This window comes from Notothenia coriiceps, unplaced genomic scaffold (genome assembly GCF_000735185.1).
Source record: "Notothenia coriiceps isolate Sejong01 unplaced genomic scaffold, NC01 NC01_scaffold00014021, whole genome shotgun sequence".
Lineage (NCBI taxonomy): Eukaryota > Metazoa > Chordata > Actinopteri > Perciformes > Nototheniidae > Notothenia > Notothenia coriiceps.
In genome coordinates, this window is record NW_011346722.1 from 212650 (window position 1) to 234514 (window position 21865).

Consider the following 21865-nt stretch of genomic DNA (forward strand, 5'->3'; position numbering starts at 1 on the left):
CTAATGCCTTTTATGATAAATATCTTAAAAGTGTGAGTAATGAGAGGAGTGAGAGAATTGGCAGGCGGTGCTCGTGAAATCTCAGCTGTGAGATGATCAGCCAATAAAAAGTCCCTTCAGGGTGATTAATCTGACCAACGATGGGTGACAGCCAGGTGGATTGAAAAGATGTACCAGAAAAAAAAGAAGAGAGAGACGGAGGAGAATATGCACATTTACCCAAAATCTTCTACTAGTTTTAGACAGACAACATCAGGCTAAGATGAATTAATCATTCCACAACATTTTTAAGCTCTGTCCAAATAGGAGACCTTGCTTTGCATATATTAGTCTAGAGGTCAGAGACAGTTTTCTCACACTCAATCTGTCTGTGGCAGTGACTGATGAACAGCCAGACCATGAGACTGAGAGACTGTTTACTCTAATTATGTATTTGTTGGCCTGGAAACCCCAGTCGTCTTTACCACATAAACAACATACTCAACCAATGTTTAATCACCTTGATATTTCATAAATTGCTCTAGCAGCACCAACCCTGTCCCACATCATGTGAAAAGAGCTGTTAAGGGCTCTAACCTTACCCCTAAGTAACTAGCATGCAGGATATCATGAACTTTATTTTTCTGAACTAGCCTATACAAAACTTGTATAGCCAATATAGTATGTAAAACATTAACTATCATTCTGGGCGTAATGAAAATGCTTCATGCTAACTTCTGCATTGTGTCATCTTCACCATTCAACCCCAGTTTGTGTAGAAGGGGAATCTTTTCAGTCTAATACTTTCTATATAGTGTGTTTTAATAAGATTGGGGAAAAATAATCTTCTTTTCTTTGGGAATTTCTGTTTTTATCTCTCCACTATAGCAGTGTAAGTAGAGCTAACGTCACCTAACCACATAGACCGTTACTTCTCCATTGTAGATTGCCACATATATTTGACCTATTACAAACTGTAAAAAAGAAATGTGCCCACAGAAGTTTTTCAGCTCATGTTTTTATTAGCGCTGTGGATACAACAATAATACTCTGCAAATGATGGCATGAAGTTAAAGTGCCTACATAGAATTAAACAAGGGATATTTCATCCCACTAATTCAGGAATGTACAATTGTTCAATAAATCTCATCACAGTAGCAAACACTGGGCATGTTGTTGTTCAAGCTAAACTCTTCACGATAAATAATCTCGAGTTGTTTTTCTCAACATAAAAGTGTGCCTATTGAGCGTGTTAAGACAAACAACATGTTGCATATTCCACTAAACACATTATAATTCAGACATATGTCTGTAGCATAAAAGGTGGGTTAGCTTTGTGCTTTTTATCTGAACTAAGTGCCGGCAGTAGCGGCCGCACTGCCGGTCATGCCTCCCACATAAAGCAGAGTGTCTAGACAACATTCAGTCAGTGAATCACTATGACAGTTACACAACATATATTGCACTAAAGTTAAGGGCGATAAGTGAAGTATTCTTATACAAACATCTGAATCCATCCACAAGGGAGAATTAAGGGCATGTTCATAAATGTAACTCGACCCTTCTTTGGTTCACAAATACACTAAAATAATTCAATGTTGTTCAAAACATTGTGATATGATACAGCAGAGTTTCCAACTAGGAAGAAGGATACATTACAGATGGATCAAGACAGCAGATAACCTATCAACAATAAGAATCTCTGGGTATAAATAAAGGTATTTATCTATTACATATAATACTGTATGGTGCATTTACATATAGGATTTTCTCACTGTAAAACTAGGACACATTTGGCACAAAGGCAATGTAACAATACTATACACAATCTACACAAACATCTCTAAAAACACAGCGATCAAGTACAATGACTGTGCTATATATTCCCATCTATGTAATATAAAAGGGAAATAATAGCTAGGGTACAATGTGGCGAGGCATCTGGCTTGAGAAATTACACAGACAACATGGAGTATCAGTCAGTACACCATATTCAGTATATATATATATAATATATATATATACATATATATATATATTACACTAATACTGTTAATGGAAATGCTTTTAAGTTCCCTACATTGTGCTCTGGTACTTGTGAAAAAATATTTTGATTTCATTCTGTTTTTAATACTGACCTATAGTACACAGTAAAATAACCTTTGAATAGCTGTTATAGAAAGAATCACCTAAGTGCTCTAATATTCTTGATATTTCATTTTTACATGATTTTAATCTTATCTGAATCTATAGTTTTATATACGTTTAATTCGACGTAACATATGGATTACCAAGAATACAGTGAACTTTTGTGATTCTTTCACAGTTTTGAGTTTCTTTTCTCAGATATCCTTTTGTGCAAATGTTTTGAATATGTGTCATTGACAAAGGAGACAGAGAACACACAGGGCTTATTATTTCTTGTGCATTGCCAGAGAAGATCTGTAAGCAAAAATGTCAACGTCTTTATGAGACAGAAGGGACATGAAGCCAAGCTCAACGCTCTCCGGTCGGAAACATGTTGCGAAAAAAGCAGTTTATGTGTCGGTCTTACAAGTCGAGCCCGAGTCGCTCGATCTCCTCGATCAGGAAGTCGATGTCTGACCTGGTAGCGGCGTGGTTTGAGATCACCATGCGGAAAAAGTTGACCTTGTCTCCTTGAGGCTGGTAACCCACCATCGTAGTCCCAGACTCCATCATCATCGCTTTGATCTTTGGGGCCACCTGTTGCAAGGAAAACACAAAGTATCACAGAGGTGGAAGAATACTCAGATCTTGTACTTAAGTAACTCTGTAACAAGTAAACGTCATGCAAATCAAATGTTACTCAAGTATTATCATCAAAATATACAAAAAGTAAAAGTACTCTTTATGCAGATTGGCCCATTTCAGAATAATATTTATTATAAATGTATAACTATATTTTGTTTAAATTAGAAGTATCGATGCATTCAAGTGTTATAAAAGCTGGTAAAGGTGGAGCATGTTCTATTTACTTTGTATGCTGCAGGGTAGCTTGTGAATTTAACTCCTGGTGTAACTAAGTCTTATTTAAGGGTTGATATGAGTAAATGTACTTAGTTACTTTACAACACTGCAATATTACCATCCTAACTCTACAAATTACAAGCATATGCACACACAAGATGTCCATTACTTTACTTTGTGAATCCCTACATCCAAAATACACTATGACACAACCTAAGTGGGCAGGGGCAGTTCAAACTTATCTTGAAAAGCAGATTGATGAGTCATTACCTTGTGCAACCTCTCTTGCCTCTCCTGGCCATCAGGCAGGCCGCGCAGGCCCGGCGGAATATACCAGAAACACACATTAGTGTGCTGAGGCTGATAAGAGAAAATGGTAACAACATTTGTAATGAGCGGAGATAAACACAGCCTTCTGTAATTTCAGCTTTTCTTGTCTGCTTGTCAGCCATACAAAATGGTCAAATCAATCCTAAAAGCAAGTTAAGATATGAGGTACATTGATGTAGTCGTTTATTACAAAAGAAAAGCAAGTGTTCTGTGGAGAGGAAAACCCCAGTCACAGTAAGAATAGTACAGATAGGTGTCCTTTTTGCTGCATCTTAAGTATCAAATGAATTCTCAGTCAATATGTTTGCATTTAAAAATGTGCTTAGATTATCTTACCTCTCCTTCGGACACCAACTCGTAGCCCTCTCTGTTTTTTATTTTATCGTAGAGGTACCCTGACAGATCCAGGCACTTGTCAATATGCTGCTCAAATCCCACAGTTCCCTTTTGGGTAGATTAAAAAGAAAGGAGTTGTTACCATCACATTCTAGATATGGCAGCGGTGTTAGTAGAGGCTATCAATTTGTATTAAGTCACACCTTTGCCTTCCACATGAGCCAGAACTTGAAGATATCCACATGCCGTCCACACTGAATGGCCTTGTCGCCCGTGTCGTATGAAGTATCGTACTGTTTATCTGGCTGGAAGAGGTAACCAGCACACATGGAGTTGCAGCCTTGTAATAATCCCTGCAATGGACACAGTGGTGGTGGAAGAAACACTGAGGTTACTAAACATCGGCAGAAAACAGTCCGCTTATCGATCGTGCTGGTGGAGGGGTGATATTGTGTGTCTCACCCTCTCTTTGACCAGAACGGCAGAGCACTGCAGCGGCACACCCATCATTTTATGGGGGTTCCAGGTGACTGAGTTGGCCCTGCACCGATATTGAAACAGTAAACAAAGCGCTGTGTTTGTGTGTGTGTGTCAAGTCTGGGAACAAGAATCTAAAATCTGAAATAACTGTGGACATGAGTCCTTTGAAAAAGTGTCCAGGTTTACCCCTACTAAGATCATAAACAGATTTAGTAAACAATTTAGTATTCAACTTCCATGAAGGAGGGCAGATTGGGGTGCCATGATTAGCCACTTTTGTTGTATTTTGAGTTCCCTATTTGACTCCTCCCATTCCCTGTAACTGATCTACTGTCTGCCATGTTTTAAAGGCTATAAATGGAGAATGATTAAAAATTTGAAAAAAAAAAAGAAGATTTGTCTAAATCAAAGTAGGTGAGTGGAAGATATCCTGACTTTGAAGAAATAACGTATTATATTTCTATATGGTTTAAGTAAAGGGTAAAACATCAAATAGATTGAAGTAAAAGTTTCCTATTGAATTAGTAGGACATTACTCCAAATGCAAAATAGTACTCTGATACATCTCAGACGAAATGACCAAAAATATCGTCACACCATCAGCCCTCGGTTGTTATATCTCTAAGACAGTTTCTATTTCAGTGCCCAGAGCACACTCTGCTGATCCCAGAGTGTGCTGCTCTGAATAACCAAATGGGATATTCCAACAGCGCTCCAAATGTACAAATGGTTCAGGTGCTTGAAGTAACTATTTACAAACGCAGTGGTAGATGCCCATGGATTTCTAACTCAAGGCCCCCAGTTTTACAGGAAGTCCATGCAAAAATATCCCTGATGATCTCATGGTTATCCTCCAGACCCACAGAGGAAGTTACTAACACTTCACAACCTGAGTTTTGCTCTCTGTGACAATCAAACTGAACTTCATGAGTAAAATATCCCACCCTTGTATTCCTGTACTGCATAAATCATCATGTAAAATGTTCACTCATTGAGTTCTTTTACCTCTCCACTCCATTCAGCTTGTGTCTGTGTTTCCTGGACATCAGCAGACCTCCTCCCCAGGCACCCTGCACAGGACACAACACATTTATAACAACAAGGATGCAAATATCCACACAGCTCATCATTTAATAATATCAATATCATCTTACGTCCACGTGAAGCCACATGTTGTACTTTTCACAGATGTCTGCAATTTCATTGATGGGATCAAAGGCTCCGTAGACGGTGGTACCCGCAGTGGCATTCACAAACATCGGCACATAGCCCTGCAAACAGGGAGCATCGGAGAGAAAGAAAACATTCCATTTTTGGCTGAATTCAAGTAATTATGTTGATCCTCTCCCTGTGATTGTTGACATCAAAGACACAGACTTAAACACATTTCACAAATAATGCACTCTTCCTGTCTGGCCCTACTGCTACCTTCCCATTTATTCTAGTCTGTGAATCACTTTGCCTTTGAAGGAGGACTTCCAGTGTGTTACGTTCAGACCCAGGGAACATCACATGTGAGCTGACAGACGCTTTAACCTTACTGAACAATCCTCACTGCTCTGTCAGACACAAGTGTTTCCTTTGGTACGAGTAAACTCCATGGATCAGGGTGTTTCTCATTGCATGGAGTCACTGATACAAAGAGCACCATGTCGGAGACACAGCTGCTGACATTTACCTTCTGCTTGGCCTCTATTACTTTTGCTTCCAGATCGGCAGGAATGACTCGCCCTCTGGAGAAGAAGAAGAAGAACAAAACAGTTGTAAATTAAACTAGGTATTTGATATTTTACCAGACTTGTGGGTTCAGTAGAAAGCAAAACCTCTCATCTGTGCTCAGAAGGATCAGGTTCTCTGTCCCGAATCCCAGAGCTGCACAGGCCTTCTTGATGGAATAGTGGCTCTGCAAGAAGCAACGTTTGATCAGTCAGTTCAGACTGGATTAACCCTTACATATTCAAACTTTGTTACAGTTATACAAAGACAGTTTTAGACGTACGTGCTCTGAGGTGAAGAGGACCAGCCTTGGGGCAGCTGACATGCCTTTGGTCTTGACATCAGGGAAGTATTTGTATCTTGCAATCATCACACTGTACATGTTGGAGATTGCTCCTCCTGTAGAAACAAACAGAGGTAGGAAGTTAGGACGGCAATAACTAAATACAGTTACTTGTTAGTTATTTGTACTTGCATAACTCCATTTAAAGGTCCTTTACACAACACATATTTCTGAGGGAAAAGTTTTGCTCCACTACATTTATTTCAGTTTCTAGTTCCTGCAGATTATTCAAATGAACTGCATTCAGCTAATACAATATGAAGCGTAATTATAGAGTAGGCTGCACAGCAGTTTATAATGCTTAAAACTAGCCCCGCTTTTAATAGCTGCAACATTAAAGTAATGTGCATACACATTCATCCAAAGACTACTATATATCATTGAAATTCCCTATTTTCCATATTTAGAACTTGATTACAGAGATGCATTGATCCAATACTTGGTCCGATAATGGCCAGATTCAAATAATTGCCGTAGCTGTCATTACATTAGTATAATAATTATCTATCAAGCTATCCCTAATTTATTACATTTTGATGGCAACACTTGATGACAACCACATGAGATATTTTAGAAGTCAAACTAGAAATTCAGAAGCATAGCTAATATACAAAAATACTTAAACATCTGGTGGTATCTGTTTCAGTCTGGAACGATAACAAAAGATTGTCTCAGGATTATTGAGGAACTTTCTCACCTGGAGAAAATATCCCATCGCCCTCTCCATTCGGCCAGCCGACCATCTCTCTCATCTTTTTCAGAGTCAGCTGCTCCATGAGCACAAAGACAGGGGCGATCTCGTAGGTAAACCTGAAACCAACCAAAAAAACACATTTGTATATTTAATGAGAGGCGGATGGAAGTCACAGCTCCACTTCTAGTTTTTGGATTGTTGCGTTTTAATTAGGTAACACTGAATAAATACTATTTGTCTCTCTAGTGTTTTATTAAAGCGATATTCTATATAACATAAAATGAGCAGGAGAGACTGAGATCAATAAAGATAGGTAATATGCTGGTATTTAACAATATGTGTTTGTGTAATCTAATTGTACAGCATGGCTACTGAGCATGCTGCTGGCTCGATAGAAAAGGAACAGATAAAACATTATGCAAATGGTCACACTTCAATAACAACACCATCTTGTGTTAGAAATGGCCTTCTGCTGCATTGAAATGAAACAACAAATGCCACACAGGCTCATTGACAGAGCATCAGGATTGTGTTTCTGCAGAAGCATGGAAACAAATGTGGGAATAGAATGTGAGAATATTCAAAACGTGAACAATGCAATTTTAATAGGACTACCATAGAAACAAAGGAAATCAAATAGTTATTTCACATGCCTTTAACTTTCTCATTGTAGGAATTGTTTTCCCATGTCGTGTCCTCTGAAGTACACATTTCTTTCCTGTCTAATCAAAGTACATTAAACCCCTCTGCCTCAGAGAAGAGCACAGTCGATTTGGATTCACAGCACAGGGAGGCTCATCCATCTTCTCCTGACCAATATTCTTCTAATTACATAAGTATCTGTCTATTCAAGCAAAGAAAGTTAACGAATCAGTGGAAGATTGCAGGATGTCGCATTGTGCCCCTCAGCATCTTCAGAATACCCACAGGAATACGGAGAGGGAAAAATAAACAAGTCATATGCCACTTCGCAGATGTCGCACATTAATTTCACCCGCATTCATTCATGCAGGCGACGCTCTCCGATTCTGATTATGTAAGACCTGGAAGTGATTGTCACTCTATTAGTGTCAGTCAATATCTGCCAGGGGTAATTAGGGTTGATGGAGTAATTAATAAAGGTAAATTACAAGTATGTAAGCAACCTCCAACCTCTGGTTCAAGTCATCCTCGCTGATGTTGCCAATAACACACAAGCTGAGAAAGAAAGACTGGTGGCTGTGCCAGTATGAACGGGGCTATTAAAACTTGTTTAAGGACTGTTTTTAATATCAATTATAATTTATAAACCCACTATAAAGAGCACATTTTTACTGGTACAGAAATCTATCCATAGATATCCATTTATATTTTTTTACATTTGAACTCTCCCTCAAAGGTTATATTTCTGGTTAGGTTTGTTTGTTATTTGTCTTTTTGTCAGAAAGATACAGAAAAACTATTATCCCAGTTTTCATGAAACCCGGTGGGAGCGTGTAGCATGGGCAAAGGAAAAAAGCATTAACTTTTTCAGAGTGGAAACGAATGATGGGGCTGATACACCGATTATTATTCACTCATGGAAATGGCCTCTGAAGGTTTGCTTTCTCCCAGTACCCATCTAGTTTAATTGATATTATCTGTACTGTACTTCATATTGTATTCAACCCACATAAGTGCACAAGCAGTAATGATAAAAACATTTCCTCAAGCTGCATACGACCTCACTAAATATCAGCATATTACCTTTATTTAGTCGTTTACAAAAATGGAAATTAACTAGAATCAAACCTGGGACTTATGGTAAGGTAAGGAAATTACGTTTTTTCATCATATGTTGAACTATCAATTAGAGTATCAGATAGTACAGAGGATAACAACACGGATGGAGTCAACCCCCTCAGACACAGATTCAGGAAAACTAAACCTAAATATCTTAATGCATGGAAAAACTCCTCACTGATTCCCACTGAGGGCTGTGTGCAGATGGTCTGAGGGGGAGAGGCTCTTTCCCCTGCCTGGCTTTGTTATGTCACAAGAACTAGCTTCCAATGAGACAAAGACACCATGTAAACTGTTAATGCGAATCAATAGGCAATTTAGTTTGCCTGCAGGGCTGAGTTATGTGACCACAGCCTGGGCAGAGACAACACCGTGGGGAGTATCTCTATAAATGTATTTTTATTTTCCTGCTTGATTGACAATCTATTACTCTGCTACCAGAGACGGTAATTACTGCATGTCACTTCAAGTGTTCCTCCAACTGAAAGCCTTTCTCCACGGGCAATGGAGAAAGGCAATGGATATTAGCATGAAATTAACCTATCGACTTCCAAACTGGATCTAATTCTTACTCCTTAAATCTTGAATATTATCCTCATTAATGCGTTTCTGCAATTAACAATTTATTTAAAGAAATCAACTAATAAATGAGACGTTATCCCAGTACTCACATGTTGGTGTTGGCTGTGGAGGTAAGCCACTCTCCTGCCAACCCTACGATGTCTAATCCAGTGGAGAGCTGGTTAAAGAACCTAGGGTGACCTACGATTGATAAAGAGAAAACAAAGCAACATAATCCCCAGAAAACAATGAATCACTTGAGAATGAGAGAGAGAAAATGGCTTATCTGTAATCGTTACACTGGCATGTCAGCTAATAGGCCTTCAGGCCTCTTTCGTTCTCACCTGTTCTCACTCCGTACTTCAAGGTGTCCCTGCAGTCCACCAGGATCTGCTCCAGGGACTCAGGCTGGTCAGAGAGCTCCAGGTTGAAGCCCTCCATGCCCTCCAGCAGCTGGTGGGGGTGGTGGAAGTCCAGGACCTTGGTGGATCTGTCAAAGGTCTTCCTTACGTAGGTGGTAAGGATTTCCACAACCTCCAGCAAGAACTGCATGGTGGGCTCCTCTCCATTTTTGGCCGGCAACAGATCTACAAAATAAAAAACATACATTTAATTTATATTTGTTTGTGTCTCCTCAACAACGATTTGCACTCATGTTGAGTTTTTCCAGGTTCATTTTTTAACCATTTACTTTCCTGTGACCTCTAGGTCTCAACTCAGCAAGTTAATCTTAGCTTTATTTTTGGTGCCAAACAGTTGGGTTTGAAGCAGCATTGAATAATTAATAACCACCAACAAATGATGTCCTATTATTATGTTAGTTATGTTGCCATTAGCAATATGTAATCAGTATATTATTTACTTGTATTTATGATCTATTTTACATTATTATAATCCAGATTAAAATATCTACACATATCTTTCCTTAAGTGTAATGCGTTGTAATTCAAATAAATTGCAATTATTTTCAAATATCAAACACAAAGCCATCTTCCTCATCATTTTTACCTCTGGCGTACATGTTGGAGAAGTCGTTCTCCGTGCGTCTGAAGTGCGCGTCTCCTCCGGTGTTATCGCAGGACAGCAGGTTCTTGCTCGCTCGCTCTTTGAAGGAGCTCCCCATCCTGCCCCTCTCCTCCAGACTGTTGTTCTTCTGCAAAAACCCTAAACGATTACAAGAAGCAGAGGAGTCCGCAGGGTGGTTACACTCCCCATACATGTTGACAGCTGCAGCTTGTTGATTACCTAGCAAACTAATACTTTCCAATCTGTGACTTTTATCTCCTCTTCGTCTTTCTCCGGGGAGCTACTGTTCTTACTCGCCCTTTATTTTAAAAATAGGGTTCCATGCTGCCCAGGGAATCCTATTTATGGGCGGAGGGCTCAGTGGGAGGTTGAGCCTGGTGACATCAGCATCAAACTCCAACCATGCAAAAACAAAAGGCTGTCGTGTAGCGGCTGTAAATTCTTACTCAAGCTCCTGTCACAGGAGCGAAATACACGATAAAAAACAAACTAGACGTAGATTTTTACAAAAGATATTCATTGATAAATAAAGCATGCAGGAGAATATACTCCACATGTATATTTGACAGAAATCTCCTCTGAAAATGTTACAACCCGTTTATTTAAAGACATGAATCCTGCTGTTTAGACCCTGATATTAATCCTACCAGAATACAGCTTTGTTTTGTGTATCTCCCTATTGTATTGTGTAGCTTTCTACGGTGCTGGGTAATTAAATAGCCTTAATGAAACCAGCAGAACGTGTCGGTCAAAAATACTAGAAAATGGTACCGCGCGCTGGTGCGTGACATTCACCATTATAGGATGTCTGTCCGCCCTTTGGGTTGTGTTAGACTGGAAAACACTAAACAGTGTAAATCGGAAAGTCCGTCTTTGAATATTCCCTCTTCAATTTCATCAGCATTGGCTCAGGAATACATGGATAGTGTCGACAGGTGCACCTCGCCTTTTCTACATTATGGTTAAATAAGTAAATCCAGATGTAATGGAATAAACTAAATAATATTGGTTAATCTAAATGGTTAATCCTTGCTTGTATGATATTAAAAATAAATCCTGTTCGCCCAGGAGTTTGTTTCCATTGTAATAAAATGATGCAGGCCATAGCCTACAGGCTTTCTGAAAAGTCATATTTGATATTTTCCTGATACATATTTCTTACAAGAAAAAAAATCAGCAACTTACCACATATCTTCATTCCCAATTTTCTAGTACATCCATGGGCAACTCCACACCAAGCATCATAGCCTAAAATTATCGTTTAAGAACAATTAGAGGGCCCCACATTTGCTTGAAAAAAAAGAAATCCAATTTAGGTGTACATTTTAATCTCAAACAATTAAATCGTGGACATGAATGGAGAAAGGTATATGAGGTGGAGTGATGTCGCAAACTGAAACTAAAATAGCCAGCATGAGAGTCTTGGGATTGTTTTAACATTAAACCGGCCCTCCCCCGGCCCCTGGATCTGGATTAGCCTATTTCCACTGTATGTCACCGTTTATGACCTAGGCGAGGACTTCAAATTAATTATCCCTTTGGATCCACGCCAGGCTAAAGATCTAATTGAGTGAATAGATAGATGCTGGTTAAAATGCGAGCTTCAGTAGACATGAGCCGGCTGGCCGCTGACAGATAGAGAATTACTGCGTTATCAAGGGCTACCAGCCACAGAGGGGATGGGGCACCTTGGGTGGAGGCATAGACCAAAATCCTCAAAAGCAGCAATTTAAGGGAGGAGGGGTGGGAGTGTGTGTGTGTGTGTGTGTGTGTGTGTGTGTGTGTGTGTGTGTGTGTGTGTGTGTGTGTGTGTGTGGAGGGGGGGGGGTGCAGCCCCATTCCCACATCCCAATTTAACCCCTTGCTTTGGATCATTAGATAAATCATTACCCTGCTCAGCTCATTGGACGCACTTAAACTCAGTCCCCTCAATGATTTCTCCCAAGCCAGGGGATATGAGATGGGCAACAAAGGGACAGCTAAAAACTGAAAAAGGAAGAAAAGAAACACGAGCAGATGTGCTGACAAAAAGGCATTCAGACATTTTCAGAGGTGCAGCTCGAAGGCTATACAGGCAATTTACGCATGGGCCTAACATGATCAAATCTCTGCTTTTCACAAGACACTCACTGATTGACGAAGCAAAACCGTACGATAATAATGTCATTAGAGAGAAAAAATAGCTCATATTTTCACTGCAGACATTTGAGTGGATTGAATTTTTATTTTTTTTATATATTTGTGTCAGGAGCACGTATGCACCTGTAACATGATTTTAGCCCTCTATTCACGAGGAGCAGGCTTCTTCTTTTATACCAGCTCACAATGAAAGGACTGTGGTGGCTGCAGGGTTTCTACAGAGCCCCTTCTCGAATGCTGCAAAGCTTAAGTGTACCATTAGGGCCACTTTAATATGGCTGAATTAACAGACACTTCAGGGGCAATTTTCTTTTTCCATTTTTTTCATGCAGGCACTTTATTCAGCCAGGGAGAATGTAGGCAAACCAAATAAAAATAAAATAAAAATAATGCATTAACACACCACCCCAGTTTTAAATAATAATAAAAAATCACAGTAATAATAATATTGTAATTTTTGCAGCAACATTTTTTATATATTTTTGCCTTTGTGATCTGATGTTCCGGTGCTACAGCCTCGGGCTTGTTTGCAGGCTAATTGCCTAAGTGTACTGCCATAGTGGAGGGTATCAGCTTCTGACAGCAGCATTCGTCTGTCAGCAGCAGCCGGGAGGTCGGGATGGTGAATGAAATGCAGCGGTGATTTGTGGCAGAGGAAGCCTTCTCAAAAGACAGCACACTTTTTTTTCTCTCCCTCGATGAAAATGATTGATGGCATTTCCGACAAAGTAAATAGCACACGTGAAATAGCATATTATCTGTCATGGACCTACTTGTGCCCGGTGGTCGTAAATTTGTCGAGTTGGGATCCGACTCGCCGGCAGAGGAGGAGGGTGCAGACGCCGCCATCAGAGCCAAAGTCCTCACCTCAAAAAGCCTGGGACTTTTATTTTTTCTTTAATGCCCCCAAAAAGCTGTCTTTATACCATCCAATACGAAAGTCTCACTGACAGGGAAAGAGAAAAATCCCATATAAAATAAAAAATAGGCTTTTTAAATATGTGCCTCTTTCTTCTTTATGCTTTTTTTTTTACATTAAAAGAGATGCTCAAGTTGGCGAACCAGACCTACAAGGACACAGTCTGTCTTGCAAGTTGAGATTCAATTAGTCGTCTCAGGATACAGAATAAAACATATTTTAAAATCTAAAATGACAAGTTAATCTATAACTGCTGACAGACAAAAGAAACCCCTCTAGTTAATAGCCAAAAGCAGGTTATTTCAAACTCATATCTTGATCCTCCTCAGGATGGATGACGGTTAACATCCGCCAGACAGCTTCATGCCTGTCCTCAAAATAAATAGCACGGCACTAATTGTTCTATATCGTATATCTATGAAATACAGACATATTAAACATGTGGAGATAAGGCAAAAAGGCAATTAGCAGCCTACAAAAATGAAAGTATTTTTGATTGTACTCAAATTAATAATATGGCCTATAGCCACCAGCAGCCTGGCGTTGAATCTACAAACTTGCATGAGAAATATCATTTTAAAGAGATTATTTGCATTGTTGATCGTGATGCAGATTCAAGTCACCCACTGAAAAAAGACATCCTGCATCCCTCTTTACAAACCACCAATCGGTTATTAAAGACAATGAGAACAATTAAATGGAGCAATTACATATTTGCAGAATAAACAAGTGAAATTCCTACACAAACTAAAGGCCGACTCTATCACTTAGAGCTATTATTTTTGCAGACAGTAAACCTTTTAAAACACCTGTTAGAGCATCACCAATGACAATTAAGAAATAGTTCGTTGAGTTTACACTTGAAAGACAGCATACATGAATAAAGCTACTTACCGGGATTACGTGTCTCCAGGTGAACAGGGGCAGTCCAGAAAAAGTGAATTTACCACCAAATTAAGTCCTGAAGGAGAAACGGCTGCGCTCTGAGGCAACACTCCGAGCAGCAGAGGCAGAACAAATAGACCCGAGCTTCAATCACTGCTGGACCCACGCAAGGTGACCTTCCTTTTGTTGGAGTAGGTTTGATTTGCTGACATTCAAATCAAGCCGTGTGTGTTTATTGTCATTGCGCACGAATGACTCACTGCGAGTATGGTACTACCTCCACCGGTGCATCTGATCTGTTTCTGCAGGCAGTCCGCAGGTTTGATACTGAATGGCGCCGCTCTTGGCCCCTGAAGTGTGACTTTTTTTTGGAAGTGATGATTGTCTTCGTATCTATATAGCTCTGGTCTGAATCCTGGTCACGGACTTGAAGTTTGATGATATGAGCAACACATTACGTGAGGAGGAATCAGGATCGAGGAGGGGAGGGGGAGAGGGTCGCTGGTGTTGTTCTTTGTGGGGAAACAAACAAGAGCACAACAATAAAGACACAATCACGTGCCTTAATACTCCATTAATTATATTATTTATTTATTTATCCCGTTCCAATCATGATAATTAGTTTGTAACCCCACATAATGAACTGAGATTAAAACGCTGACAGATCATTTAAACGCTATTTCCCATTGCCAAATCTAGAATTTGCACCATGATAAGTCTTATGTTCATATACTTTTTGTCCAGACAGGGTGATTTTTTGAAAGGTGAAGATGTAACCTATAAGGCATGACACAATGAAAGGACGAAACATCCACTAGGTGGCAGTGAGAAACCAAGAATATGACTCCTGCAGGGGCAGAGTCACAAATGGGCCACTCCAGAAATACTTCATGAAGCTAATTATAAACCGACCCATTAATCTGGAACACGTCACCATCATACACGAGCGTGGACACACACAGAGACAAGCCAATCACAAGCAATCACCCATCAGTCTCTGGAGATCTTTTATGTCTTGTATCATAAAACTGATTAAAGGTCATTTTGTGACACTGTTGAGATAAAACATATAAACCGTACATTACACTCACAGTTAGGACAATATTGTTGTTTTCAGCACTGGAGAGCTCTTCAGCCTGCTCATGCTTTTAAAAGGCTGCTGTCCAGCCCTGACTTCTTTAAAGGTTCTCTGGAAGCAATGAAAGGGGCAGGTTCATATTTGTATTGTGTGCCTCTACTGTGGCATGTTTACATGTTTTAACGTTCAAAAAGCTCTTTATTTTGCTCATACTGCCTGTGCTGCAGCACCCCTTTTCACCCTCTGTCTGAAACCAGAGCCCAGTCTGCTCTGATTGGTTAGCTGGCCGGCTTTGTTGTAATTGGTCCACAGCTTAGAGATGTCCCGCCCCTTAGCCTATCACATACAAATCTGTTGGAACGCTATAGCCAATAGAAGTACGAGTGTTACATGGTGATGTCATTATGTTTTGAAAGTATACAAAGGAGTCCAATAGAGGCTTTATAGGCAGTGAACGTTGGGGTTTTAGCCTTTGCAGACCATTTACAAGCACTAAAACCTATGTAACACAGCTCATGAGAAAACCCCAAAAAGCATAATAGGGCCCCTTTAAGCTTTTACCTTCTGTATCTCCCTTTATGGCCACTATCATTGATGTGCGTCAGTTAGGATATGGTCATTTGACTAAGACTAACCTTTGATTTGTAAGGATCTCCAGGCCCAATTCCCTCAAATGTAAAGGACCCAACACAGCATTGTTTGAGATATTGGTTTATTACTCTTAAAAAACTAAGAATGTCATAATAAGCACTAGCAGCTGGCATTACATAAGCTCACAGACAACAATAAGAAATAAAACTATATATTGCGTAAGTTGCGGGATAGAGAATTATTTACAAACAGAAGAGTGAAGCAATATAACTTCTTGTAAATCACATCAATTTAAGCCCTAAAAAATACCTTGATTATCCCCCCTCAAATGTAAACAACTGATACAAGAACTACAACGACAAAGACCCGTGGAATTAGGGAATATGCAGAATATTAAAGATGAAATACAGAAAAACATCTTGATTTGCGGGCATTGGCCCTTATACAAAATGGTAGTATGAAAATAAAGGGCCTACCTTACAGAATATTTTCACATTTATTTAATCGATCTTAAAGCTATACTCACATGTCCATATGTATTTTGAAGCAGCTGCTGCACTTCCTTCCCTTTGTGTTACTGTTCTTACGCTCCAGATCAGCACAATGACACTCTCTGTGGAAAAAAAGAGGGGATTGTATATTAAAAACACTGAAAGTTTGATTAAATCGCTGAGTAATCATATTTGCCTCAACTGAACTTAAGAATGCATTTTTTACACATAATGAGGATGCTGGATTTAGTATTTTCCAAGGAGACAGGACAAATCATCACAGTGCATGCAGTGCTGTATTAAAATAGACCTATCCTGTTAAGCCTTTATCACTAGTTTTAGTAAATGTGCAATTAATCAAGTTCCAACAAACCAATTGTCACACAGTAAACCAGGGGGTCTGTTTAATAGACCGTCTTTGTGTACAATCAATACTCTTCACAACAAACCCATTTCCCCTTGTCACACATCTTTTGTGTACCCGTCCTCTACCACCAGTATCTGTCATGAAGACTTGGTATTAAGGCAACCCTGCAGTGACAATGGATGATTTTTGGTTTCTCAGCTACAAGGAAGTGATTTAAAAAAACAACAACAAAAGATGTAAAAACCAAAGGGAAAGTGGTGGGGTTGTTTTTTTACCAGGAGCTGTATGAAACTCACCACAAGATGGGGCATAACCCAAATGTAGAGAGAGAGAGAGAGAGGGGAAGAGAGGAGGAGTGGATACAGGGAGACGTGCTCTTAGTATATTTGCCTTTTTTTAATTGTTTTCACTGCAATCTGTGACCAGAACATGACTTAAACAGTCTAGCTGTCTACATTAAAAACAGGCCAGTGAAATTAAATGAGACATCGACTAAAGAGGAAAAACAAAGGCTGGTCTTTTCCTTGTTTCTCTCAGAGCCGTTAGCTGTCAGTGAATTTCCTTCAACTGTCACACGGTGTCTCTCAGGTCTCTCCTTCATCTTGTAGACTTTACATGTTGGTCTCAAGAAGCACTCATCTTACTATGGTGGTCTGCCTTGAATAGTGTGCTAAACGTTTTATACCAAAATTCAAGTCTGTATAGGACTATTCTGAACTCAGCCCCTAACAAACAGACCCTTGCTGAGAGAAGAGCCATGCTGGTGAAACAGAGCTTAGCAGCTAAGATCAGTGATAACATGAGTTAATGCTGAACTGTGTGAAAAGCCATGTTAGATCTGGTTGAAGCAGGTGAAGATGTGCTAACATCAGCAGCCATCATCTGGGACAGTTTCAGGGCCAAGTCTTTTACACTGACAAAATAAGGAGGTACAGTACTATCCTTAAGTACAGCTGTGAGGTACTTATACGAGTGTGTTTTCATTTTATGGAACTTTATACTTCTACTCCACTACATTTCAGAGACAAATATGGTCCAATCCATAATATCTGGTAAGGATTGGAAGTCATTGGGACACTTGACATGGAAGCTTATACTTTCAACAACAACAACAACAACAACAACAACAAAAAGCCACTTATACTATTACAAAACTTATGACAAGAGGAGTGTCCATTGTAGTAGTACAATGCTGCATTGATTTAGAGTCATTAAGTCACATAACATTAAAACTATTTAAAATAAGACATTTTGAAATAAAAACAGCTGTCATTATTTTTAATAAACTAGAAGAAAAATATATATAAATAAATATAATAAAACAGCTGTGTTTTATTTATCCGGTGTAGTAATAATATTGGGTATGTGGAGGCTATTGAAAGATTTGTTGGTAAAATAAACCCTGGGGTTAGGAGCAAGTGCCCGGATGTGAAACCTAACCCTAACGCGGTTTTGCCGGTATAAATAGTTAGCATTTTCGTTCCAATTAAGGTAAAATGCTATTATCAGTAATCTCTCAAACAAATCATGCCATTGTTGAATAAACCAATACATACAGAGGATGGGAGCACAGGACTGAATATGAGAGCTGGAAGTTCTCCACGGATGTCTAAAGAAAACTGTTGTATGAAATCTATATATCCATGTATGAAATGCGTGTGGCTAAAAGCACTACTTCCTGTAAATGTCACATGACAGGATCACATGATGACGGTGGCAAGAAAATATAACATTTCGCCGCTAGGAGGTGCAGAAAACAAGTTAAAAATCAACAATACAAGAAAGATACAAATAAGATAATGTAAAAAAGAATGACAAATTACTGTAAAACAAGAACTACAGGGCATTTAAAATGAAAAGGGGAATAGCTGTGCTGTTTTAAAGTTATATAATTTAAATGCACAAAACAGGTGTACAGGACAATTGTAATATCAATAATTGGAATCGAAAATCCCCTTGTGAGCTTCAGAGGTTGTGTTACCTTACATTGCCAAGACACGCTTTACAAAAATTCTGACCCACTTGATCTTCATCATCACCTTTTCTCATTTTCATCGCTTTCACACGTTTTTCAATGCCTTTTTCAAAACATTTAACACTGACCTCACAGAAAGACCTAACACTCTATTGGATTAGCTAATACGAAAGCAAGGATCTATTTATAGTTGATAGGAAGGAGTTTTTATTCATCATCCCATATTTGTTTGTGGGACATTTTTTGTTTTCTCCGATGAAGAAATGTACAGAAAGAGTACGATCCATGCTCTGATATTTGTGCATCTTATATTTGTCCCATACTCCAACTATGTAAAGTAACAAATGGCACTAGCACAAATGTTGTCTTTTGTGTAGTTATTTGGTTAAGGCCTGTGTTTGAACTGAACATGTACCTTCTAAATAGACACAATTGTTCAAGCAAAATACGCAAATAAATGTATTTTTTTAAAGATAAAGACATGTTGCCTCTGGAGGCTTTCAAAAGACGAAGTTTTGACTAAGGTTTAAGCTCAAAGAGGGTCAAGGACAGACTATAAACAAGGTTTGATCTTGAATTAAAACACATCCACAGGGAGTAGCTGGTTCAGCTTGCACTGCCTTGTATTATTGGGCGTACACTGCAAAGCTATATGTAAATGCTTATCTGCATCTAAACATATTTATGTATTCAATAAAGAGATGGAAATCAGTTGTGAAGAAAAATATCATGTTTTAATTACATTTTAATCAGTGCGCACTGATGTATAAAACATTCAGCCCAGCGTGAGACTGACTCTTCTGACCTCTTACATAAAAACCGTCATTCGATTCAAAATTTTTAATCAAAACTGCCATAAAATGTCCTCTTCATCCCCACAATGTCTCGATATAACAAGTCAAAGTTAAAATCTAATTTAACCATTTTTCATGGTTTTAATACACAATACTCCCTTATTCTTTAAAAGCCAATTAAAATATGCAAAAGTACAATCCTTTAATTTTCTCATAAAAATGTAAATGAAACAAAATGGATACTTACAATCAGAGGAATGATTTAACAATGGAAAATAAATCTACTTGTCTCCATGAAATTACAAAGCAATGACATCTCTTAAGTAAAGTACCACATGTAGGCTACATTAGATGAACTAAGGAACAACTTGGGTTTTTACTTCTCATGTTGTTGAGCTTTGCAGAAGTAATGGGATGCAATATGGGGTCATCTTGCAAGAAAACAAGGTTTTATTGTCTTTGACTGAATGAGTCTGTTGTCTTGCCCTAACCACTGGAGCATTTTAAACTGGTCTCCTGTGAGACATGAAAACCTTCTATCACCTTCTCACAGCCAGAGACTCTTTAAGCTCCTGTGTGAACACAGAAGAGCTGAGCTCCAATATCTTACATACAGTCCACTTAAAAGAGTATCCGTGAAAGCAGCTAACAATCATTCTTTTAGTTTGATTGAATTAACCCAGTTATTTCAACAATTTCCAGCAAACTGAGTTGTGGCAATAACTACCTATGTGCCGTGGATATGACCAACAGTACCTGGTCATCTCTTTCTGCGGTGTCCAGCCTTTCTCTCTAAACATATAACTGCGATGAATGCAGAATCTGTGGGCCATGGGAAGGTTTTCTTATTGCAGGCATTATGGTTTACGTTTGCTGTCAGAGTATTTGACCAATACAGCTGAGTGGGCTTTGGCTGAATGCAGTCAAACAATTGATTGTTTCACACAGATGGGTGTGAAGAGCAAAACAGTTGTAGAAATATCACTGAAGCATTCGAGCATATAGGGGGATCAGCTACTAAATTAGTCAGCTGTCTACGAAGGTCAAACGACCAACTAGCCAGTTAGCCATCCATCTCAGAGCTCTTCCCGCTCTCTCCACAATTCACCCACAAGAAAAATATTTGCCTTGGAAGGCATGGTGTTACTTGAAGGCCTCAAAAACCTTTTTTCTTCAATCGTTTAAAGGTATGCTAAAGAATCCTACATGAACTCAAACATTGTTGTTTTTGTGCTGGTCCATCCGGATTTGGAAAAAGGTGATTATTCAATTTATGTGCATCAATCAGAGCTTTTGCACAACAAGTCTCAATGAAACGTATTTATTTTGTCTCTTTGTAAATCTTGTGATATATATTCAAACACTTTAGATTTATTAACTGAATACTTTAGTAGTTTTAAGTGGCTTTAAATTGAGGAGCATAAAGACAGGAATACAGTGGTGCTTCTCAGACAGTCCAGCTTCAGCTCACAGCTTTAACAATAATATTCCTAAACGCCCAGACCAACCTTTTTCACTTGCTCAACTAAATGTAACATCAGCTGCAAAATGTCAAGCAGTACATAACTATCCTCCATAGAGAGCAGCAGAGCTGTTGACATCAGGGATTTGATGCATGCCGCTGCTTGTCAGTCATTTTATTTTGAACAGACTCTGCAGAGCCAATGCCAAAGTGAAGAGGGATCACTTCAGATGAAAGGGTTTGTCCCTTTGCTGACTGAACCTCATCCCAAAATGGTTGAAAAAAATGTAACCCAAAAGAAAACGACATATTGAATGAGATAATTAGGAATGAGCATTTCATCTACAATAATTATATAAACTTAATTATGCTTTTTATTTTACTTGACAGTGAAAGTTAATTCATTTATAGAAAAAAAACTTAAGCCACAACATATGATATCCTATCTATTATTAATTAAGCATTAAGGCCGGCTAAAGTGTTAAAGAATAGTGACTCTATCTTGACAATGAAGCCAAATCAGAGCCGAACAATGCCTTTGTGCTGAGCTGGTCTGCTGCATTCACCATATCCATCCACAGGCATTATTTTATAATAGGATCATACAGTGTGTGGATAAAGACTTCATAGTTCAAATGGCCACGTCTCATCATACTACTGTAGGTTTTTCCTTGAAACCTCCTCCTATTGTGTGAAATGTATGTTAATATTAACGCAGATTGTCCATTTTGGGGATTTGGTGAAACTGGGCTTACTGTAGCTCTCACTGAACATCTACTACCAAGCACATATTGCAGCAAAGCCGTAAAATAGTCAGTGCAGAGTGAGAAATTATTTGTTTGAATGCTATAGTTGATATAGCAAATTATCAAAAATTCAATTACTGTGTATAACGAACATGTATGGAAAAAAAATCTGTATTTTATATCTATTGACGTAAACAAACTTTT

The 21865-nt window shown here is 38.8% G+C and overlaps 1 protein-coding gene across 4 annotated transcripts; it reads right to left on the bottom strand.

Moving 5' to 3' along the window:
- Positions 1 to 980: 980 nt before the first annotated feature.
- LOC104948271 (glutamate decarboxylase 1) lies at positions 981 to 18296 on the bottom strand. 4 transcript variants are annotated; one of them, XM_010774457.1, is made up of 18 exons: positions 16353 to 16437; positions 14167 to 14669; positions 13127 to 13299; positions 11400 to 11462; positions 10197 to 10352; positions 9533 to 9775; positions 9299 to 9389; positions 6870 to 6982; positions 6113 to 6228; positions 5937 to 6016; positions 5792 to 5846; positions 5268 to 5384; positions 5119 to 5183; positions 4096 to 4174; positions 3837 to 3986; positions 3634 to 3741; positions 3238 to 3327; positions 981 to 2703 (listed from the first exon to the last, which is right to left on the bottom strand). In XM_010774457.1, exons 3-18 carry the CDS (start codon positions 13200 to 13202, stop codon positions 2530 to 2532), a joined length of 1776 nt encoding a protein of 591 aa, XP_010772759.1. In that variant the 5' UTR covers positions 13203 to 13299; positions 14167 to 14669; positions 16353 to 16437; the 3' UTR covers positions 981 to 2529. The 4 variants fall into 4 exon arrangements, with proteins under 4 accessions (XP_010772759.1, XP_010772760.1, XP_010772761.1 ...); XM_010774458.1 differs by lacking the exons at positions 11400 to 11462; positions 13127 to 13299; positions 14167 to 14669; positions 16353 to 16437 and adding an exon at positions 10434 to 10503; XM_010774459.1 differs by lacking the exons at positions 11400 to 11462; positions 13127 to 13299; positions 14167 to 14669; positions 16353 to 16437 and adding an exon at positions 10434 to 10485 and having other exon boundaries at positions 10197 to 10341.
- Between the last annotated feature and the right edge of the window lie 3569 nt (positions 18297 to 21865).